This window comes from Mauremys mutica, chromosome 5, assembly GCF_020497125.1.
Source record: "Mauremys mutica isolate MM-2020 ecotype Southern chromosome 5, ASM2049712v1, whole genome shotgun sequence".
NCBI lineage: Eukaryota > Metazoa > Chordata > Testudines > Geoemydidae > Mauremys > Mauremys mutica.
The window spans coordinates 8,385,898-8,411,241 of record NC_059076.1 but is presented as its reverse complement, the minus strand read 5'-3'; the positions used below and the strand labels follow the sequence as shown (position 1 = coordinate 8,411,241).

The 25,344-nt window shown below is 42.1% G+C and overlaps 1 protein-coding gene across 13 annotated transcripts in view; it reads right to left on the bottom strand.

Annotated features, from left to right (window-relative positions):
- Nucleotides 1–25,344, bottom strand: part of ADGRL3 (adhesion G protein-coupled receptor L3) — an 834,374-nt gene that overhangs the window by 466,369 nt on the left and 342,661 nt on the right. For all 13 annotated transcript variants that reach the window (XM_045018219.1, XM_045018220.1, XM_045018222.1 and 10 more), the window contains one exon: nucleotides 16,641–16,854. In XM_045018219.1, coding sequence (XP_044874154.1) covers nucleotides 16,641–16,854 — 214 coding nt within the window. The remainder of the gene's footprint in view (nucleotides 1–16,640; nucleotides 16,855–25,344) is intronic.

Sequence of the window (25,344 nt, the reverse complement as noted above, 5' to 3'; positions counted from 1 at the left end):
CCAATGAATAAAATACTCCTCCCAAATCAGAACAAGAGTAAACCTTTTCCTTAGTCACTGATTTAATGTAAAATCTTTTCATACCACTCCCTGCCTCCCCGCATTCCTGAGAGACTGAAATAAACAATAATTTATGTTGCTGGCAAAATTTATCCTTTAATTTCAAAATCATGTTGAACCGAGGGTCAAGTATGATTGCATGTGTCATTTATTTTATTTTTTGACATTGGAAGAAAATGATTTGCAGTTCTAGACTCACTGTTACCATCTTGCGTTTTATCCTCTTCGGGTTTGCCATCACATGGTGTTTAGATATTTTGGCAAAAAGTTAAAGTTGAAAAAAATATTTAAAACTAGCTGCATGGTTGCAAAAACTCAAAGCCAAAATGGCTGTCGAGCTGCAAGTGTGCATAGATGTACGCATGCACCAGGTATCTATAGATATATTTCCAGGTTTCTATGATATAGACATATAGATCTCTCTCTCTCTCTATGCACACACACACACACACACACACACACATCATCCCCCCAGGCAGGTATGGCCAGTGTGGATTTTACAAATGGATATACAATAAAATCCCAATGGTTCAATGAATAATGATGTCATCAAATCCACTGAATGAAAGCTTTGAAATATCCTGGAGAATACACTATCCTCTGTGTAAAAACCCTTCTGTGACCTCAGGCACAAACCAACTAAGCTCATATGTACAAAAGAAAATACATTGAAACAGAAATACTACTGTCAGTCACGATGGTCCCTTAGAACATTTGTTAACTACTTATGCTAACCCATCTGCCCCAGCTCATATTTAGCTGTGACGCTGAGTACCTTTCACAGACCTGCAGAACAGCTCTGTGTAGTTTGGAAGCTTGTTCCTTTCGCCAACAGAAGTTGGTTCAATAAAAGATGTTACCTCACCCAGTTTGTCTCGCCCTTACCTCACGGGCATTTTAGTAATTATTCCAAGACAGACAATGAAGTAGAGGGGTAACACAGCACACACACATTCACATACACAATCACAGAAATGTAGGGCTACAGGACCAACTATACTTCCTAGACCATCTCTGACAGGTGTTTGTCCAACATGTACTTAAAAACCTCCAGTGACGGGGATTCCACAATCTCCCTTGGAAGCCTGTTCCAATATTTAACTATCCTTAGAAAGTTTTTCCTTATATCTAACCTAAATCTACCTAACTGCAGATTAAGCTCATTACTTCTTGTACTTCCTTCAGTGGACACGGGCCACACCTGATCACAGTCCTCTTTATAACAACTCAACATATTTGTAGACTGCTCTCAGGTCCCACCCCAGTCTTCTTTTCTGAGGACTAAACATGGAGAGTTTCTTTAACCTTCTCTCAGAGGTCAAAGGTTTTCAAAATCTTTTTTTTTTTTATTGCTCTCTTCTGGACTGTTTTCAATTTGTCCACACCTTTCTTACTGTCTTAATGCACGCAAAACTGGACAGAGTACTCCAGCTGAGGCTTCACCAGTGCTTAACAGAGTGGGACCGCTACCTCCTGTGGCATACAAACATACAACAATTTTTAACACTTACATCACATTGTTGACTCACGTTCAATTTGCGACCCACTATTACCCCCAGATCCTTTCCAGCAGTATTACTACCTACCCAGTTAGTCCCCATTTTGTAGTTGAATATTTGATTTGTCCTTCCTAAATATAGACGTTTCCACTTGTCTTTATTGATTTTCATCTTGTAGATTTCAGACTGATCCTCTAATTTGTCAAGGTCATTCAGAATTCTAATCCTGTCCTCCAAAGTGCTAGCAACCTCTCCCAGCTTGGTGTCATCCACAAATGTTATAAGCATGCCCTCCACTCCATTATCCAAGTCATAAAGGAAAATATTGACTAGTACCAGACCCAGGACAGACCCCTGCGGGACCCCATCAGACATGTCCTCCCAGTTTGACAGTGAACCATTGATAACTACTCTGAGGATGGTTTCTCCACCAGCTGTGCCCCCACCTTACAGTGAAATTTCATCTAGATCACATTTCCTTAGTTTGCTTATGAGAATGTCATGTGAGAATGTTTCAAAAGCTTTAGTAAAGCCAAGATAAATTATAGCTACTGCTTTCCCCCACCCATCGATGAGGCCAGTAACCCTGTCAAAGAACAAAATTAAGTTGGTTTGGCATAGCTTGTTCGTGACAAATCCATGTTGGCTATTATTTAAAACCCTATTATCCTCTAGACACTTACAAGTGTATTATTTCATTCTTTGTTCCAATACCTTCCCAGGTATCAAAATGAGGCTGACTTGTCTGTAATTCCCCAGGTCTGCTTTTTTCCACTTTCTTAAAAAAAAAAATAGGTACTATGTTTGCCTTTCTGCCATCTTCTTTGACCTTACCCATCCTCCATGAGTTATCAAAAATAATAATTAATGGTTCCAAGATTGCTTCAGTTAGTTTCTTAAGTACCCTAGAATGAGTTCCATAAGTCCCTGCTTGCTAACTTGAATACATCTAACTTATCTAAATCTTCTTGAACCAGTTCTTTCCCTATTTGAGCTTGTATTCCTTCCCCCTTGTTGTTAATATTAATAGTGTTCAGTATCTGGTCACATTTTTAGTGAAGACGTAAGAAAGATAGGCATTGAACACCTCAGCCTTTTTAATGCCATCTGTTGTTAGCTTTCCTTCTGACTAAAAAGACTGAGACTTTCTCTAGCTCTTAATGTATTTATAGAACCTTTTCTTATTTCCTTTTACGCCTTTGCTAGGTGTAACTCATTTTATGCCTCTGGTTTTTTTATTTTGTTCCTATTTGCCTTCCTATTATTTTGTACTCATCCTTAGCAATATACACACACTGGGTTCTTTGTTATTTTTAGACTATATAAATCAATATGACTCATGTGTGCCTAGCGCACACAATGCTTCAGATCAATGTATTGCTGACAATCAGAAATCCCACCTTAACTGTTGAGTCACCAGAGATGTGTGTTACATACACTATGGGACATTCAGGGTGCCATTCTGCCCTGGGTGACTGCAGTGGGACAAGGGAAGAGGATGCAGGCTGATCCAATGGAGGCTGCTGGGTGCTCAGAACTTCTGAAAAATCAGACCACTTACTTAAATCTATTAATATGGATATGAACGCCTAACTTCATTCTCCTGCTTTTGAAAACCTTAGGGGATGCATTGGATAATACAGCATGTATTTCAGAAACTGTGGAGAAGAATAGCTGCAGGGCTGGACTGCAATCCTCATGTTGAGTAATACCATACCCACCAATCTCAATGGCATTAGCCAAGGAACGGGGTACTAGTCAGCATGGAGAAAGGTAGCCAGGACTCGGCTACATGAGTACAACCAGGAAAATTAATTTGAATTAACAAAAGGTGTGAATTTGAAGTGGATTAATTAAATCACATTAAATCCCTGTGAGGATGCTGTTATTCAAAATTAAAGTGCCCTTTTTTAGCTTAATTCAATTTGAAAGTTAATTAAACTAAACCCAGTTAAGGCTACTTTAATTCTGAATGAGGATTTTCACACAGGAGTTTAATGTGGTTTAACTAATCCACGTCAAATTCATACCTTTACTAAATTTGGGTTAATTTTCTTGGATGTCCCCATATAAACAAACACACCCGTCTGGCCCTTATTAAGCTAGCACCCTGTTTTAGTTACATAGATTGACTGGGACATTTTCCACTACAAGTAATGGTCAGAAAATCCTACTGTGCATTGGGGAGAGGGGGTCATGTAAGACACTCATCCAAACAGTTCCCAGCTCTTCAGATTTAATCTTTTTCATCCCTCATTTGCACTTAACGGAATGCCTGCTCTGTGCTTTTGCACACATATGCTCCAAGGTAATAACAAAAATGAAGCACACCTTCTTCAGCTGGCATGCTACAATCTCAGCAATGTTTCCCTCTGTGCCGAACTCTTCCTGCACAGGTATTAATTAGTAGCTGATGTTCTCAAGAAGCCTCAAACACTCAGGAGAAAATTTTAACAGGAGCATCTTCCCACCATGCTCCCACCACACCATTTTTCAAGTGTAAAGCTTATCCACTCATGAAACAACCCACCACGGAAGTCAGAGTTCCCCCATGCCAATGGCTCATCAGGCTGATGCAGTAAAGGCACACCAGTTTCACAGTCAATGGTACACAAGGGAGCGATGTGGCCGACAGGGCCAGCTCTACCATTTTTGCCGCCCTGAGCAAAAAAAAAAAAAAGAAAAGCCAGCTGGACTGTGCCACCCCAAGAATGGACAGAATGCCACCCCTTAGCATGTGCTGCCCCAGGCCCATGCTTCCTCCGCTGGTGCCTGGAGCTGGCCCTGGTGGCCAACTTCACATCCAACTGCCTTTGACTGCTCTAACCCAATGGATCAGGTACCCATTTTGCAGCTGGGTGAAGTGAATGTGGCCTTTCAGCATGAGATGGAATGAGACTTGAGCCCATGATGTTCAGAATAGTAGTCAAGCAACTTGCTCACTCAGCCACTGCAGGACAGGCTTTCAGGCAGAGGACATTTCTAGCCCAATCCTGACATAGTAGCATACAAGCCCTCCCATCTGCCCCTCAAACGCACATTTACATTTACCCCCAACAAACTTAGTGTTATTTCACTTATCACTGGAGGATATCTTCATGTGAAACCATACAGCAGAAAAGGAATAGGAACACATTTTAAAAAGGAGGTACCAACTCATATCAAAATCTTCTATGGAGACTTGGCAAGAGGTAAAGGAGGCTTAATTCTCACTTCCACTACTAGAGTGTGTGCCAGGCACTCATCAGGAAACCTATTCCCAGTGGTGGACAGTCTGCTGATCTGGGGTGATCTCTGCACAGTAACAGATACACACACTGTTTGATGAGAGGGATTACCTGGTTCCTTTGTTTTGAAGAGTCAGAGCTATCAGCTTCTATGGCAGCAGACATGGCTAAAAGGACAAACTGGGAGTTTTCTCTGCTTAAATTTCAGCCAGTCCTGTGTGCTGAGTTCTTGAGTCAGCTTCAGCCCATGGCCGACCTACAACATCATCTGATGTCTTTTTTGGATGTTGAAGGCCAATGGGAAAGTTAGTCTGTTCATTATTGGGGGAAATGATCAGCAGCTCTTTTCCAGGAAGTCAGGAATAGAAGAATGGCCACATCCAGTCAAACCAATGGTTCTTCTAGCCCACCAACCTGACTTCCAACAGGGGCCGGTGCCAAATGCTTTAGAGGGAATGAACAGAACAGGGCAATTACCAAGTGGTCCAACCTCTGTTGTTCAGTCCCAGCTTCTGGCAGTCAGAGGCTTAGAAATATCCTGAGCTTGGGGTTGCATCCCTGACCATCTTAGCTAATCACCACTGATGGACCTATCCTCCATGAACATATCTCATTCATTTTTGAACCCACTTATACATTTGGCCTTCCACAGGTTGACTGTGAAGAAATACTTCCTTATGTTTATTCTAAACCTGCTGCCTATTAATTTCATTGGTGGCCCTGCTACTTGTATTATGTGAAGAACACTTCCTTATTCACTTTAGCCACATCATTCATATTATAGACCTTTATCATATCACCCCTTAGTTGACTCTTTTCTAAACTGAAGGGGTCCAGTCTTGTTATCTCTCCTCATATGGAAGCTGTTCAATGTCCCTAATCATTTTTGTGGCCCTTCTCTGTACTTTTTCCAATTCTAATATATCTTTTCTGAGTGGGGCAACCAGAGCATGTATTATTCAAGGTGTGAGCGTACCATGGATTTATATAGTGGGATTATGACATTTCTGTTCGATTATCTATCCTTTTCCTAATGGTTCCTAACATTCTGTTACCCTTTTTGACTACTGCTGCTTTACCATTGAGCAAATGTTTTCAGAGAACTATCCCCAATGACTCCAAGATCTTTTTCTTGAGTGGTAACAGCTCATTTAGACCCCATCTTTTTTATAGGTAGACTCAGAATAATGTTTTCTGATATGCATTACTTTGCATTTATTAACACTGAATTTCACCTGCCATTTTCTTGCTGAGACACCCAGTTTTGGAAGATTCCTCTAGAACTCTTAACAGTCAGCTTTGGACTTATCCATCCTTAATAATTTTGCATTGTCTGCAAACCTTGCCACCTTACTATTTACCCCTTTTTCCAGATCATTTATGAATATGTTGAATAGTACTGGTCCCAGTAGAGGTCCCTAGCGTACTCATGTATGTACTATTCCTGGGGGAATTCTGCAACATGTTGTGGTCATCTACGTGTCTGATAATTCTGTTCTTTACTATAGTTTTAACCAATTTGCCAGTTAGGCTTACCACCCTGTAATTGCCAGGATCTCCACAGGAGCCTTTTTTAAAAATCAGACTCACATTAGCTATCCTCCAGTCATATGGTACAGGAGCTGATTTAAGCGATAGGTTACATACCACAGTTAATAGTTCTGCAATTTCATTGTTGAGTTCCTTCAGAACTCTTGGGTGAATACCATCTGGAACTGCTGAATTATTACCGTTTAATGTATTATTTTGTTCTCCAACCTTCTCTACTAACAGCTCAATCTGGGACAGTTCCTCAGATCTGTCACCCAGAAAGAACGGCACTGGTTTGGAAATCTCCCTCACAACCTCTGCAATGAAGACTGATGCAAAGATTCATTTAGCTTCTCTACAATAGCATTGTTTTCATCGAGTGCTGCTTTAGCACTTCAATTGTCCAGTGGCCCCACTGATTGTATGGCAGGCTTCGTGCTTCTGATGTACTTAAAGAAAATTACTCTTAGGTTTTTTGGGGGGGTTGCTAGTTGGTCTTCAAATTATTTTTCAGCCTAATTATAATTTTACACGTCACTTGCTAAAGTTTATGTTCCTTTCTATTTTCTTCATTAGGATTTCACTTCAAATGTGTAAAGGATGTCTTTTGGCTTCTAACGACCTTTTTTACTCAGCTGTTTTGGTGGCATTTTTTTTTTGGTCCTCTTATTGATTAATTTGTTTAGAACAGGCCTGCACAACACACGGCCCGCGGGCCGCATGCAGCCCGCGGAGCCTCACTGTGCGGCCCGCGGGGGGGATTCTAAATCCCTTGCACACAGCGCTCTGCGGGCAGCCCAGAGCCCTTTGAATCCTGGCCGCGGCCGGGAGTCAGAGGGCTCTAGGCTGCCCGCAGAGATTCCTGGCTGCGGCTGGGATTTAAAGGGCTCAGGGCTCCCCGCGGCTTCGGGCAGCCCAGAGCCCTTTGAATCCCGGCCCACGGCCGCTGATCGACCCCTCCCCGGACCCCTGCCCCAACTGCCCCTCAGGATCCCCACCCCCTATCTAAGCACCGCTGGTCCTTGTCCCCTGATACCCCTCTCCCGGGACCCCTGCCTCTAACTGCCCCCTGGGACCCCACCCCCTATCTAAATGCTGCTGTTCCTTGTCTCCCGATTGCCCCCTCCCGAGATTTCACGCAGCTTGCAGGCATTTCACCTTTGTGACTGTTCCTTTTTAATTTCCATGTAACTAGCTTCCTCATTTTTGTGTAGTTCCCCTTTTTTATGTTAAATGCTACTGTAGTGGGTCTCTTTGTTCCCGCCTCCCCCTCCCCCCCCACAGATGTTACATTTAATTGCATTGTGATTGCTATTCCAGAGCATTTCAACTATATTCACCTCTTGGACTAGATCCTGTGTGCCACTTAGGACTAAATCAAGAATTGAATCTCCCCCAGTGCGTTCTAGGACTAGCTGTTCCCAGAAGCAGTCATTCATGGTGTCTAGAAATTTAATCTTTGCATCTGTCTTGAGGTGATATGCTCCCAGGCAACATGGGGATAGTTTAAATTCCCCATTATTATTGGGTTTTCTGTTTTTGTAGCCTCTCCCTGAGCTTTTCACAATCACCATCACCATCCTGGTCAGGTGGTCAGTTGTATATTTCTCTTACTGTACTCTTATTATTAGCTTGGAATTTCTATCCAGAGAGATTCTGTGGTACAGATTGATTCATTTATGATTTTACTCTAATTGACTCTGTGCTTTCTTTCACATATAGTGCCCACTCCCCCAACAGCACAACCTACTCTGTCATTCCGATATATTTTGCACCCTGATATTACCGTGTCCCACTGATTATCCTCATTCCACCAAGATTCTGTGAGATCTATTATGTCAATATACCCAATTAATACCAGGCACTCAAGTTCATCCATCTTAATATTTAGACTTGCAGCATTTGTATACAAGCACTTATACATGTCACTTTTTAGCTGTCTGCCTTCATGTGATGTAATTGAATGGGACTCTTTTTCATTTCTCTTCAGTTCCCATCTGTACTTTATCAACTTCTATCTCTTGCTCTTTACTAGGATATAGAATATCCCCTTTAATAAATCCTCTCTCAGGGATGTCTTTGTCCAAACCATGTCGACTTTCCCCCAGTCCTTACTTTAAAAACTTCTCTACAACCTCTTCCATTTTACATGCCTGCAATCTGGTTCTATTTTGGTTTAGGTGGAGCCCATCGTTCTTCTATAGTCTCCTCCTTTCCCAAAAGGTTCCCCAGTTCCTAATAAACCTAAATCCCTCCTCCCAACACCGAAGTCTCATCCATGCGGTGAGATCCTGCAGTTCTGCCTGTCCAACTGGCCCTGTGCATGGAACTGGAAGCATTCCAAAGAATGGAGGTCCTGGACTTTAATCTCTTGCCTAGCAGCCTAACTTTGTTCTCCAGGATCTCTCTCTTGTATCTTTCCCTATCTCACTGATACCTACATGTACCACGACCACAGGCTCCTTCCCAGCACTGCACATAAGTCTATCTGGATGTCTTGAGAGGTCTGCAACCTTCACACCATAAGCAATTCACCGTGAGGTTCTCCCGGTCATAACAATTCCAGCTATCTACATTTCTAATAATCAAATCTCTCTTTACTATTACCTGTCTCTTCCTAACAACAGGAGTCCTCTCTTCAAGAGGAGTATACTCAGTGCAAGAGAATACCATGACATCATCTGCAAGGAAGGTTGCAACTATGGGATTGTTTACCTGCACTCCTGCTTGATGTTCTCCTTCCCCAAGATTTTCACACTCTTCAACAGCCAGAGACTGTCAAACTGCCGGTGGAATTGCTCTACTGCATCTCTAACAGTCTCATCTATGTACCTCTCTGTCTCCCTTAGGTCTCCCAGTTCAGCCACTCTGGTCCCAAGAGTCCATACTCATTCTCAGAGAACCATGAATTGCTTGCACCAAATGCACACATATGCCGCCTGACCACAAAGTAATCAAACATGCTGCATGTGATATGATAAATTGGATAACCTCCACTCTGCTGCTCAGCTGCTGCCTGTGTTATTTTTACTCTGGCATGGGTTTGTTCATTTGTTCTTTGTGGTTTGGGTTTTTGCAGTTGTTTTGGACTGTAGTAGCTTCTTGCAAAGAAACAATAGTTGAGTGCTTACTCCACAATCTGTCTTTGGGTATAGCCAATCCTACCAATAATCCCTTATTTTGTCTCTCATTTCAGGGCAATGATCATTGAGATGGTAGAAGAGGCCATTCCAACATTACCTCAAGTCCTTATGCTTTTTGATCTCCATCAACATGTTTCCAGACCTGGCTCAGAGATTGAGCTGGATTATGGGCGAGAGCTAGCTGGCTAAGGCTCAATTAAGAGAAGACCGAATGAATGCTGTCAAGATGGAGAAAGTAATAGTTAGAGTTGGAAGAGATGACACCAGGTCCCTCAAAAGAGGGAGCTTTGTCTGACATTTATTACTCAGGATTACAGCCTGGGTGTCATGTTGGATCCTTTTTTATTCCTAAACGTTCAGGCAACAGCAGTAGCCAAGATCACTTCTTTTCCATCTGTGCTTCTCAAGAAGCCTGAGAGCTTTCCTTTTGGAAGTGGACCATGTCAGCTGTTTGTGCCTTTGTCACATTAAAACCAGATCATGGTAAAGAGTTGTGCATGGGAGCAGTAACATGTTAAAGGCAGTCAGGAATGTGCGTGGCTGGCCTGCTTATTAAGCTGAGTACTTTCATCTGCACTGGCAACTAGAGCAGTCTCGGGTATTATTTTGTATATATAAAGCTTCACATGGTTTGGAACCTAATTGCAGTACTTTAAAAACCACCCCCTCTACATATCTGTTACCATGGCAACTGCAAACAGCGGAGGTGCTCAGGCTGACAGCCTGGTACTAGCTCTCTTCCTTGCTGAGAGTATTTTTCTGATGTGCTGGAGGGCTGGAATAGGCATGACGGTTTGGAAGTTTCATGCATATTGCTCCATTAGAACTGTCTATGGATTTTTTTTTTAATTACAACATACAGATTGCTAAAGCTTGGGATAGAGGCTCCTCAGATAAATACTTTGTGCCTTGTTTTAAAGTGTCTTTCTACAAGACACATATAACAGACTAACCAGAATTCTGTTAAGGTATTGTTTGAGGTTCAAAGATCAGAATTAGGGCCGTGTGAATCTCAATATTCTCTATTCTCTCTTGGGTAAAATCTACAATTCCTACCAATTACTGGAAATGCTTCAGTTATCAATAATAATAGTTTTTCTATCTATCCTGCCTTCCATCTGTGGCTCATACACCAGTGCATTAAGTCTTTCAACATCCCTGTGACAGAGGTGTGCAACAACATTCCATTTTGTTTTCTGATAAATGTGTCATTAATTTTGTAGAGCATGACACAACTGTGCTACAACTTAGCTGAAGTCTTCTAATTCAATCCTAGTGGAAGCATGGTCTTTTCTTTAAGGCATAAAACAAGGTGTGTGGTGATCTGTGTCCCTTCCACACACTTCCCATGGGGCCTACAGCACATCACTTGATTCAAAGGTGCCAACGGGGCACCCCAAAACAGAGACATTCCAAATTAGTAGCCACTTGTACAAATTGTTGGCCTTAACCTCACTGCACATCAGTCCCCCCTGTACAATAAGGTAACAATCCTCTTCTATTGCATAAGGGGAGCTTAGTTTATTTTCATAGATTCCAAGGCCAGAAGGGACCATTATTCCATCTAGTCTGACCTGTAGAATATAGGGCAAAAAACTTCCCCAAAGTAATTCCTCTTAGAGCAGATCTTTTCTAAGTGGTCATCGAGACAATGGAGAATCCACCAGGACCCTTGGTAAGTTGTACCAAGAGCTGGAAAAGTGTTTTTTAAATTCTCAGACAGAACCTGCCGCAAAATGCACATTGTTAGCATCATCATCATCATCATCAATCACATTATTTTTAGACTGATTTTTTTTTTCCACAGAAACCAACCAAAACATATTAACAATCAAGTCTTCGGGAGATGGTAAAACTCAGCCATGTCTTTCTGGCTGTGTCAGACAGCTTCCTCGTTATCTACCCATGCTATAAGGTAATGAGTGCCCTCAACTCCTTCAGGTGACAGGGCGAGTTGAGGGCACTCCACATCTCGTAGAATCAGACTCTGCTACAACCAGCATGTGCCTGGAAGTCAATAGGACATGAAAAAACTGACATTCCCATTGACTTGTCTCTTACTCCAGGCCATTCTGTCCCATGGTGGGATGGGGGCAGAGGGACGGGGAGGAAGGAGAAGACAGAGACAGAGAGACACACACACACACACACACACTACTCTACAGCCTTAGCTAAGAGCCATATGGCTTTTAGCTCATGAGGTAGAGAGGCTCATGCACTAAGCTCCAGAGGCCCCAGGTTCGATTCTGCCCACGGACAACTGTTGTCTGTCAGCGTTACACAGTCACTGGGGGCACTACCAGCATTGTAACCAGAGGAAAGAATGATAGCACAAGCCACAGAAATGAGTCAAAAATCCAGGAATAACCTACTTCAAACAACTATTCCCCTGCTGGACATCTGGCAGCTACCAACTATGCCTCCTAGGTGGCTATTAGAAATAGTTCTGATAGCTCCCCATCCCTCTCTGCATAGCTCACATAGGAACCAGAGAGAACTGTACTCAGGTGGCAGTCCCTTTGGTACCCTAAATACTCCCCTGAGGCACCCCAAAAAGGTGCAGAGGACAGGTGGCTGGCCACCCCATGCAGAGTACACTCCATCTCCTAGAGACACAGCAGTTTCTGCACTACTCAGTGCACCAAGCAGCTCCAGGAGGCACTGTGCCTGCACAGAACAGGAGTCCCATAGTGTTTCCGTTGGGATTGGGTGCCTTTGCAGTGCCCTCAATACAGGGGTGCACTAGTGAGATGCCCTCTAGCCGCTAGCAGTTATTTCCATACTCTCAATGGTGCTGCTGACAAACATTCTCAATCAGCACGTAAACCACTGACACGTGATAGCACAACCCGGTGAAGAAGTCCCACAATAGGATCCTGTGCAAGCTTGTCCCTTTACAAACGGGGTTCTTTGCAATGTAGGGAAGAGAAGGGCACTCCCATATAATGGCTATCAATACGCTGGGCCTCCAGAAGGCATAAGCAGTTTTGCTTTGATTCTAAAAACAGCTGTTCAGGCCTATGAACGCTTCCCCCTTGATCCTTTGTTCCACCTATTGGTATAGTCTGGTTATAAGCCAACCTGCTGACCGCACATGGTGGTTCAAATGGAGGAGGATCCCAGCGGCCCTGATATTTTGAGAAAATCGGAAAATACTGAGCTTACCTTTACCGTTAAAAAAAATCAATATTTCTCTGAATTTTCTTAACTTCACTGCTCCTCCTCCTCCCCCTCCCTTTGATTAAAACACACAAGGTCAAAGCCCAATGGAAAGGCTACCACAAGTGAACTGATTTGTTTAACATTAAGCATTAAAATACAGTGAGGAAAACCCCAATATATACATATTTTGCAAAACCCTAGAATGAGCATTTCCTTGGCATTCCCTTCTTTCCATTGGCTTTGGTCCAACAATATACTTAGGCAGTCTCTGGTTCAGTAGCCCCGCTCTATTCAGCAAAGCACTTAGGAACACGCTTAACATTAAGCACGTGCTTCAGTGCTTTGCTGAATAAGGACAGACTTCACATGGGCTTAAATGCTTTACTGAATAGGTGCCGTAAGCATGTGTGTGACTTCAAGTATCCAAACAGCCTCACTGACTTCAATGGGGGCTACTCACATCCTTAAGGTAAAGCACAGGCTTAGATGCACTGCTGGATCTGGGCTCTTACAGGGACAAAGTACCCAAAGGGGAAACTCAAGAGAAACAAATCAAAGGACTTTTCTGCTTTTTTACAAAAAATAAAATCATTTGCAATGTTAATGCCATAAAGTCAAAGATTATTTTTTTTAAATGAAATTGTGACAGTTTTTTTCCAATTCTGCCTAACTCTTCCCAACTGCTTGGATGGATGATATGTTAATTTTGTGGCACAGTTGCTCGAGGGAGAACAGTACAATCTCCCATGGTACACTGCACTCCATTTATAATGGACACGGTTTGGATTCAATCATTTGTTATAGTCCTCAGAAAGTCATTTCTCCAAAGCAAACATTCTATGAAATACAATTTTCTCTAATCGTACCAGACAAACTTCAATCCAAAATGGACTTTCTGGGCTTTTATGGGCATCTGCTGCTTTAATGCTGGAAGGAAGAGCTGGCAAGTGTAGAAACGGAATGGAGAGGCCATAGAGATTTAATTTCCTATAAAATAGCTCCCCACAAGCTGTTTAAACTTTCCTTAGCTAGACCAATACTCTGAAGATTTTTGAGATTTGTACTCCAACACTTCCAATAAGCACTGCCTGTGTTCTCCCTGCCCAGGAGATTCCACGAACACACCCGCAGATTTATGGTGGTCCCTTCCCAAATAACCCCATCTTTCCAGCTACAAAATTAATTTAAATAAACAGAGAAGAAAGGAACAGACTCACTTGGATGGTTTTTGAGTATTTTTTTAATATCTACCATAAATCTGATCACTCACATGCTGTTTCACACACTTACACTTCTGTCACACACACTTCCTTGCTTTCACAACCAACCCACAGAAATAACGTAATATATATGAAACTGGGGACACAGAGATGCTGATTAAAACTGACTACAGTCATAGAGCTCCTACCAAACCTACAGTGGGACTGTGTATTTATTAATTCAGTACTTAATCAACATGTGAATGAGAGGTGTATGTCATGTGTGTTGATTTCCTTTTCACGCGCAGATTGGGATTCACTGTCACGAGGAGTTTGGTTTCCAGTCCTTTTGTTATTATTGTTGTTGTTAATATTATTATTACTAATAAAGCCAAACTCATGGAATTAAAATCTACATTCATTTGTGAATCCAGGATAAAAACTGCTGAACCGATGAATTTTGCATTTGGGGCACTGGTCATAAGCAATAACCTACCAACATATAGATGCTTTTTAGGACAAAATGGCAATGTTAGAGCTGCTGCATTTCCCATTCTGTCAGCTCATCTGGTGCAAACAACTCTTCTCCGAGGTTCAGCTGTAAACATGTATTCTGAGCTGAAAACCGGTGTACTGGGAATGCGTTAGTTCTGTCATGTAACATTGTTTCAGCTGTTTGAATTAATAGAGATTTTTTTTAAATGGTATAAAAATGCCAACCATTTTTTCTGCTCCTACAATGAAAACTATGTTTCGGTTATTTTTGTGAAATTCAGAGGTGTCTAGTTAATACTGTGACTTTGTACTTCTTAACAAAAAGTCCATTACAATTGTCCATCTGTTCAAATGGACTAAGTGGCTATGCTTTATACAGTCTCCCATTCTCTTCAATGGGCTTTGGCCAGATCCCATGGACACTGTTATTTAATAGGGTTCCCTGTATCCATTTTACCTTCCCCACTCTAACCAAAGTACCCTACCTATAATGACTACATCATCACCTGCACTATTGAGAAGGATAGGGGATGAGCAAAAGTCTTCTGCTAACCCAATGAGTTTTTGCTAAGCAACTTGGATCAGGCAGAGGCAACAACAGTGAGAGATTAATCATCAAAATAGGGTTTTCTTAAAGCCCACAGACACACCATTATCTTTCAAGGTCCTGGCACTGACTCTCATCGCTAACACTTCATTCAGATTTGCAGCATGCTGGGCAGCCACTAGGCCTTCTTCATATATTTTTGAGAAAAAAGCTGGGACATGGTGGACACCAACAGATACAAAAAAAAATATCAGCAAAGAATCCTGTGGCACCTTATAGACTAACAGACGTTTTGCAGCATGAGCTTTCGTGGGTGAATGCCCACTTCGTCGGATGCAAGGATTCTTTGCTGCTTTTACAGAACCAGACTAACATGGCTACCTCTCTGATAAAAAAAAATATCTGCTTCTGGCCCTATGGGGGCAGAACGTTTTTTTATGCTGCCTGCACTCAAGGGATTAATGGCTTCTATTTGAAGCCATGAAGGTCCTCAACAAGAGAATTATCGTAACTCCACTACAATCCCACCACAACCAAGCAACCAGCTGCTTTGATGTTGTTGCCATTGCTCTTTATTTTAAGAAGAAATGTAATGAACAAATTCCCACAGATATCCCCAATAAAAATCTGCACTTAAGGGTTTGATTTAAACACACAGAAATTCTGAGTCAAAAGGGCTTACTTTCCATATGCAACAACAATAACAGTTGTCAAGCAAGACCACTCAGTTGGTATTTTCAACTTTATACCCCCAATGTTGAACCATTCTAAGTAAAGCTAAAAAAAACCCACATTAATGTGTCAAATACAAATGAAAACTACTTTTTTTCGTGTGGCTTCATTCAGTAGAAGAGAAGGGCAGAAGTGTATTACACTACACCAAAACATAACATTACCTTAATCATTAATCATAAATGTTGTCATGACTTCAGTGAGCATACTTTGCCTAAGTTGATATTGTTAATACCACACAATGCAGATTTTATTACTTCTTAATCAATAATAAACTGTATTTAAAAATTCTGTGTGTAGTTACAAAGAGAAACACATTGAATGTGATTAACTGAACAGGAACAAGAGTTTGTGAATCCTTCGCAAACATTTTGAGTGCCAGAAAATATCCTGAAATATTTAGCATTTAACAATTGCTTTTCACAATCATGTTGGATTAAATTTTTGGACCCAAGTCCTGCAAATAAACTCCTACAATAAACTCCATGTAGGTGGACACCTCCGAGTGAAATGGTACAAACTCAGGATTGGCACTTACAGCTTAGCTGATACAGTACACGTGACTCCTATCTTAGAAAGGTTTCCATAAAAGCATAAATCAAGTCATCTTGCATGGGATCTTAGCTTCTGTATCAATCTAATGACCATGGCAAACTGCAAGTAATCAACAGCGCGTATTGCTTAAATCAGCTTTACAACCTTCTGTATGACAACAGCACAAGAAAAGGGAAAGGAGCACAAGAGAAAAGGATTCCTGTTAGATAATAAATGCCTCAATATTCATGCATTTGGGACACAAAATCAAGGCACAGGAAGAGACAGAATCAGAGTGACCTACCAATAGTCACAAATATTAGCTATAGCATGTCTCTTTTTATCTTAGCATACTATGAAATGTGCTCATTTCACAGCCTATGACTATTACACTGTACCCACACACACAAACTCCCAGTACCTGTATAATCTCATGCAACACCACAGCAATGCATAAATACATACTGGATTAAATCAAACATCCAACGAGCAAAGAATATTAAATACCGTACCTTTGAGTCATAATCTTATAGGCATCTGGCAGATAACAGCGGATATTCTCCATCTGAGCAGGATCAGAGTCACAGATTTTATCATCGGTCCTACCATAGTTGGCACTTTCAATCATGATGACATCTGTTCCCGGGCAGCGAAGTTCTATTGGATAGCTCTCACAGGACAGTTCCCGTCGGACCACGGCCATAGGAACAGGGGCACGACTGAAAGCTAGAGAGGATAAAACAAAGCATTTATCTTCATCATGGAGAATAGGATTAAGAGAAGGAACACTGTCTTTTTTATTGTTTTTGTACTGTATAGTAAGACCTTTTCTAAAGGGTTTGGCACGGGGTGATACTCATACTTGACTACCCTTGCAGTGTGGAGAGAGCACTGGACAGGGACTGAGGAGACCTCGGTGCTATTCCTGACTCTACCATGGACTTGCTGGGTGACCATGGACAAGTCACTTCATCACTCTGTACCTCAGTTTCCCCAACTGTAAAAAGGGGGTAATGAAACTGACCTCCTCTGTAAGTGCTCTGAGGTCAACTGATTGAAAAGTGCTACAAAAGAGCTAGATATATTATTTCCTTCAGTATTACACCATGAGGACATTCTGTTTTGTTTTTAAACAAATAGCCTTCACAAGTTACAAGAACTTTAAGCATAAAATTATTTTATTATTGCGTCCTATAGAATCATAGAATCTCAGGGTTGGAAGGGACCTCAGGAGGTCATCTAGTCCAACCCCCTGCTCAAAGCAGGACCAAACCCAACTAAATCATCCCAGCCAGGGCTTTGTCAAGCCTGACCTTAAAAACCTCTAAGAAAGGAGATTCCACCACCTCCCTAGGTAACCCATTCCAGTTCTTCACCACCCTACTAATGAAAAAGTTTTTCCTAATGTCCAACCTAAACCTCCCCCTCTGCAACTTGAGACCATTACTCCTTGTTCTGTCATCTTCTATCACTGAGAACAGTCTAGATCCATCCTCTTTGGAACCCCCTTTCAGGTAGTTGAAAGCAGCTATCAAATCCCCCCTCATTCTTCTCTTCTGCAGGCTAAACAATCTCAGTTCCCTCAGCCTCTCCTCATAAGTCATATGCTCCAGCCCCCTCATCATTTTTGTTGCCCTCCGCTGGACTCTCTCCAATTTATCCACATCCTTCTTGTAGTGTGGGGCCCAAAACTGGACACAGTACTCCAAATGAGGCCTCACCAGTGCTGAATAGAGGGAAATGATCACATCCCTATGTGAAAAGCTTCACAGAGTTACCAAGTTCCACGTCTCTTTATTGCTCTTGATTAACTGGGGAAATTATCTTTTGGATGAGGCTTTAAATGCCAGGATTGTGTGTGCTCTGTCTCTCTTGCATGGCACTCTTTGTGAGGGAACATGGCTTTGCCAGTGTCCGTAGATAACATTTCCCTAATGACCTCCCTCAGTTTTACCAGTGGCTTCAATGGAAGCAGAGTTAGGCCAATGCTGAGTATTTTTCAAAATCCCATCAACAAAGCACTCAAAATCAGCCCCGGAACTGCACCTGTGAATACCTGAATTTTGCCCAGGTCCTTCAAATGTTCCTAGAAATCTGAGTAAATTTTATATGTGGATAACTATGAAATGTATGGGAATGCAATCTGTGGTATACTTCATCTTTGATCTTGGTCCACTGGGATACATCACATGACACACTCTTTGCATCAAGTCACATTGAATTTCCCCTGTGTTCTTGATCTGACTGAGTTTTTCCCATATGATCAGGAGCCTGTTTAGCAGAAGCCATTTCTTCTGGCTTTAAGTAAGAGAAGGGTCCTCTGATCCAGCCAAGGAAAATATATTTTCTTCCTGTCCTCACCTCTGTGTCTGAGTGACTGACTGGCAAGCAGCATCCCAGGATATTATATTCATTTCTGTATAGTGTTCTATCAGTGCACACTACCTTGTCATGCATTTGTACTTTGGCTCCAGTAAATATATTCTGGCATTTAGACGTTGGTAAGGATTACCCTGAGATCAGAGTTCTGTTATTGTATCAGAGCTGTGGTCTAATCCTTGTGAACTCCAGAAAGAGGGCTGTGCACTCCTCCTCTAATTATCTGACTTAGTATTATCTTATGTTTTAGCTCATAAAATAAATGTATCTCAGTTTTACACAAGGAACAGTCTTTCCCAGAGATCAGAATTCTATTGTTTTCTTGATGTTTCTGTTGCACCTATGGTTGCCAACCTGCCAAGATTGTCCTGGAGACTCCAGGAATTCAAAATTAATCTTTCATTAAAGATTATGTCATGTGATGGCAACCCTAGCTTCACCAGAGAGTTCAGCTCAACCATAGAGGGCAGGAGGGATGGGAACCATGTTTGTTTAAATGTGAACATGTTGAAACATCAGTGCCTGCCAACCCAGGTGGTTCTCGCACACAAAAAAAACTTGCAACTCCATTTTAAAGTACATTTGGAAGGGTTTGCACAGCTCCAATTGCAAAGGTACAAGGTCTGAAAGTTCACCCTGCTTTGTGGAACACTGGGCTAAAAAGTGGTCAGGGAAGTATTCTTGTTTGCACACATTTTCTTTAGTGTTGGCCCCTCTCAAAGGCAGCCAGCTTTTGGGGAAGAGCTGTGCAAGTTCTCACTGAAGCAATTTTTATACCTATCACTGACTTTTTTAACAGAATGGTGGATTTTAGCACAGAGATAGGGCTAACTTCATCCCCTCCTAGTGCCAAGTCCTCAGCGAAGTCTTATTAGCTGCCAGAGATAGTGGCAAGATGAAGAGTCCAACCAATGTCTGCTGTTTTTGGATGAGTTTTGGAGCGTTGTTTGTTGGCTGGCTCCTCTGGCAATCTCGATTTTCTCTTAGGGCAGACAGTAGCAATCTGTGTTTTACACACAATGAAGAGGAAAGTTGCAATGAAGAGGGACTTTTTGGTCATTGTTTGCCCCACTTTGGGGGTTTTGGGCACAATGAGGTACTTAGACCATGTCTCAGCAGCTTAAGAGACATGGTCTAAGTACGTCTTACACCCCCTGTAGCCACCTCAATATACATGAGCTCTAAATCAAATACTTTCCAAAGTAGGTTTCTGCTTTTGATTTCTATACTTGATCTGAGTTGTTGGGTTGTTTTATTTATTTAAACAAATCTATGCTGTTAAATTAAATTGGAGTTCAAAATGAAGCTGCTAGAGAATACCAAACCTAAACAAATAGAAATTAACCAATCTGGTGTTCATGTTTACAAATCTGACACATTTGTCGAATGGCAAACTTGCACCGCATTCGTATCACAACAGGTGTAAATTGAAGATGGGGAGTTATTACTAATAACATGGTTTTGTTAGAATATATGTTTAACTGAGGGATTTCAGTCTGAGCCTATGGCTCTAATCTCAAATTGACGCTATAGAAGTTGACTTTACAGACAGTAACAGTTCGATATTTGGGCTCATGATGCTGCAGAATTTGATTTTGCAATTACCATGAATGTACAGAGGATTAATAAAAGCAGTATGCATGTTTTTCAATGAAGTGTGAGAGTACATTTCAGTTTCTTACCTCTAATGTAAGACACACAAGGAAGATGGAGTCTGCACGGCATTGATCTGCCGAACACTCAAAGTTAATCCCCAAATATAGCGCTTCTAAAGAAACATTTATGGTTTACTTCCCATTAAGGGACAACAATAGCGAACACTGCCCTAGCTCATGTTGTGCCAGACTCAAATATGATCAGACATTATTTATAATGTACTGGTAAACAGTACTCTGACCTAGGCTACTCAAACAATAACTTCCCAGGGACATGAGTGCTGGTTCTCAAAAAGACAACATTAACATAGAGATCCCACATGTGCTGTGCGACTATAGTTATGTTCTAGGTCTAGTGTGAGGAAATAGCTCAGGCACCATAGATACCTTTTCTTTCCAACAGAGAGAGGAAATAATTAAATATCTCAGATACCACAGTGTGATAACCAAAGGCTGCTATGTTTTATGGAAACCACTACTGATCGCCCTTTCCTGCTTCCTCCAAATATTAGCGTAGCCCATATCATGTTCATCTTTCACGATGGCTGCAGTAAATATTTCAAGTGTTTGATATTTTGAGATCCTTTTAAGCAAAACTATTATTATTATTTAATGTTTTGGTCCTATATAATAACCTCACTTAAGCAATTTCCCTTGATTTCTCTATGAATTGCAAAGATTTCTGCTATGAAATCACATATGTCGAAATCCAAACATGAAGGATAACACTCATTACAAGCATCCCATAGTCTGATTTATAGAAATGCTTTTTCTTTAAAAAAATAAGCTGCCTATCCATATATTATAGGCTCCTTTGATATAACTTTAAAAATATACCCTCAGAGTTCAGCAGTAGTTAGTACAACCTACCACCTGTGAGCCAGGCAATTTCAAAACAATGCCTCCCCCACCCATCTTTACAATCTCCATCTCACACACAGTTCCTTATTGAGGTTCCTAAATAAGTGACTTGATTGTCCATTTGTAGGGCAGACAGGAGAGGGGAGCATCCAGGGGCACACATCGTCTGAGCGGGGTAAAGTGCTTTATTTCAGACAAAATCGGGAATGACACAGACTCAGCATGACTCCTGGATGTTGTGAGAACTTCCAAAGACTCTGAAATGCCTCCTGCCACACTGATTTTCAAAATAGCTCAGTACCCAACTGCTCCTATTGAAATCAAGAGCCTTATTCAGATCAAGTGCCTTATTCAGGAGCCTAAATGCAGATGCGGGAATCTCTTATTTTTTTAAATCTTGACCTAAAGGATATGAGGTGCGAAAATCAAGGATAAGAGGCTAGTGTCTCTTCACATCCGAATGTTAGAACTGTCCTATTATCCATCCTCTGGTTAATTTCAGTTACCTTGCTTATTGGCTAGCGCTCAGTAAGAACTGCAGCACGGTGTTTTACTCAACACCGCTGAAGGCAGATGTGGTGACAATTTTACTTTTGTAACGACATCCAGGACAACCTACGATGGAACCTCGTGCTGCTGAAATTACACAGGGCCAAGCAGTAACTGAGGGTGAGATGGTAACAGGTAATGACAAGATTTATCTAGGCAATAAAGAATTTCTTCTTTGTTAATTTCTAGAGTTGGAAAATTAAACAAGTCATCAAAATCTTTCGCTTTCCTCCTGACCCTTTCACTTTTGACCTCAAAACATAATTGCCTCTTGTCATGCCTGCAGGGCATCGGCTTGTAGTTATTACTGCTGCACTTAATCAAATGTTAAAATATCCTTTAAATTACATGTATTCTCGGTTGCTACAGACTTGCTGAGCTTCATTACAGTTAGAAGCATGATGGCAGCAGATGTACTTTCAAAGAAATTGTGGGTTGATGTTTTAAATTAGAATTCAAATTTCCCCTGAAAAAACAATGCAGCCAGATTTTCAGAGTGCATTTTAAGTGTACATGTTGGGGCAATGATGCAGAAAAATGAATATGCAAATAAATAATTATTTTCTGTAATTCTATCCAGGTAAAAATATGGGACCTGCCCAGTTAAATAACGTACTGCTCCCAAATTCAAGTGCAATGCATCATTTTCCCCCTACAAATTCAGGGAAATGTTTTTGTGTTTGCAATTACTCACTAGCTGACATCCCCATGTCAGGTCTTCATTCAGAAAAAAAAATCTATTCAGGAAGACTGCTTAAGTATGTGCTTAACTTTAAATCACTGAAGTCATTGGGCCCTAAGCACTTACTTCAAGTTAAGCATAGGCTTAAGCACGTTACTGAATTGAGGCCTTGTTTAGAATACTTGGCTCTTTCTATTTAAAATAAAGTATTACTAGTGCCCTAATTTGCAGTATATAAACATACTTCTAAATGCTTCTTTTTCCCCTCTGGCCTTTGCCATCAAGAAGAAGATTAGTGGAAAGTGAAAATTCATGTAAAGACTATTACTGCAAATGTTTATTTAACTGAAAAGGATTCTTCCCTTTCCAAATCCCCTTTAATTGTGCATCCTTTTCTGCTTATGTTACTGCTGTGGGGTAGGGAAAAAAACCAAACTACACTGTTCCCAGAACAGGAAGGGTTAAAGATCCCAGGCTGATCCTGTCCTGCCTCTGCCACACCAGCCAGCAATATCATGATCAGGGTGTGGAATTTCTGTATAAAGGCCATGATTCACCATGGCATTAGTCTAATTTAACACTGGTTTGGTTCCAATGTTGGAGCTACGCTGGCATAAAACCAGAGTAACAAATTAGTAAATCAGGCCCCTACATTCATCTTTAACTCTAGTAGCTCACAAGATAGAGGCTGATAGAAGCTCTGAGATATTCAAGTCCAAGTCTGTAATGAGATAGTGATCTGAAGGATGCGTTTCTAAAGTCTGTTGTCTCAGGAGCCACCAGGGCTAACCAGCGGCGGCTCCAGACACGAGCGCGCGCACCAAGCACATGCCTGGGGCAGCAAGCCACGGGGGGCGGCCTGGTGGTCCCTGTGAGGGCGGCAGTCAGGCAGCCTTCGGTGGCACGCCTGAGGGAGGTCCCCGGTCCCGCAGATTCAGCGACAATACGGCAGCGAGTACGCCGAGGCCACGGGACAGGGACCTCCCGAAGACACGCCGCGGAAGGCAGCCTGCCTGCCGTGCTTGGGGTGACAAAAAAGCTAGAGCCGCCCCTGGAGCTAAGAATGAATGTTGTATAGCACTGGGATGCAGTGAATGTGCACTAGGGGAGGTTGGGTGGTCCTGTGGTGAAGGCACTTGATTTCAGCAGTGCCATTATGTCAGCCCCTCACAAATCATGAGATTGACTTAAAAATCATGAGGTTAGAAACCCAAAAGGGTTTTATTTATTATCTGATTTCTGAACCTTTATGTTTCACTCAGGTGATATTTTTGGGCTTTTCAGGGCTGGAAATGTTGCGGGGGGAGGGGGTTAATTGACACTGAGATTGTCACCTAATCACTTGCCTCCAGGTGCTGGGGATTTAAGTAAAACACCAAACAGGAGAAAACTTGGGGTAAAATTGCAAGATTCAGCAAGGAGATCTAGATTTGATTCTCACTCTATCTCAGGTTTCCTGGATGATCTTGGATAAGTCAATTAATCTCTCTGTGCCTTGGTTCCCTTTCTGTAAAATGGAAATAATAATACTTCCTTTTTCCTTCCCTTTGCCTGCCTTGTCTATTTAGGCCCTGACTCAGGAAAACTCTTAAGCACATGCTTAAGTCTATCCCGTTTCAGAAAATTACTTCAAAGGGACATAAGCCACTTATGGTTAAAAGTAAACGTGCTTATATGCTTTCCTGAATCGGGCCCTTAGATAGTAAGAAGAACTTACAATGTATATATACAGCACCTGGCACAACAGGGCCCCGATCTCAGTGTAATATAAATAATGGTATTAAAAGGGTTCAAAGTCTGTTCATGGGACAACAGACCTTAGAGTTGTCATTGGCTCCTCGGATAGCCGCATTTTGTCCAGGAGTGTCTGTGTGCACTGGTGCCATGCCCTGGACTTGGGACCAGTGCAATGTTCAGTCCCAGCTGTTACTGGAATGTAAATCATGTGAAACTCAGCTAGTGTTTCTGTGCCCTGCTAAAATGGACCCAGGCTGCTTCCCTGTTTCTGTCAAACAACCACGTTCTGTTCTCGGTGATTGAGCCGCAGTAGTCTGAGGTGATATTGGCTTTCCTGCTGTGCTACTGGAGTTAAAAGGTCCCTATTCGAGTCTGGCTGGGGACTCTAAACTAGCCCCGAGAGCCCTACTCTTTTACATCCCTAACCCCAGTATCCTTTGCAGCCCTAACCGTAACCTGGCCAGCTGGAGCTTCCTGCTGTACGCCAAACAAGAAACAGCTACAAGGATCGTAGTTCTAACAGCAACTTCCATCTATGTTCCTTCCATATAGACTATGGTGCCATTAGCTGCTACATCTATCCCACTGGAAAACTCAAGTGACCCTCACTGGGGATTCGCTCCCAGACTATGTGAGTGGGAAATAATAAATGTCCCTGCACGGCCACGCTGGAGCGTCTGAACTATGCAGTTCCCTTATGTTGGAGAAGGGGCAAATGAGCAGAGCGCGGTAAACACAAACACACAATTTCCCCATAGGAATTAATGTAAATGGGGGGGTTAGGTTCCAGGGAATTTTTTTTTCACCAGACAAAAAATACTATATTATTATATATACACACACACTCTCACAGCGTCTAAGTTTTAAACAAATAATTTAATACTGGACACAGCAAGGATGATTGTGAAGCTTGGTTGAGCTGGTGGAGTCAGAGGTGGAAGAGGGAGGGCTATTTCCCAGGGAATGCCTTACTGCTAAATGATGAACTAGCATTCGGCTGAGCCCTCAAGGGTTAACACATTGTTGTTAATGTAGCCTCTCACTCTACAAGGCAGCACGAATGGAGGGAGGGGAGACAGCCTAGCAGACAGAGACAGAGACATACACAGTGTATGTTGGAGAGAGAGAGATGCGCATTGCCCCTTTAAGTATGCTGACCCCACTCTAAGTGCACTGCCTTTAAAAAGATCAGGCAGTTGAGACAGCAGCTGCGGCCAGCAAGCTCCCTCTGTCCTGAGCCCAGTCCTGTCCCCACCCTGCTCTATATGGAGAAGGGGTAAGCGCAGGGCAGGAGGAGTAGCGGGGAGGGGGACACCCTGACATTAGCCTCCCTCTTCCTCCTCCCCCCCCACA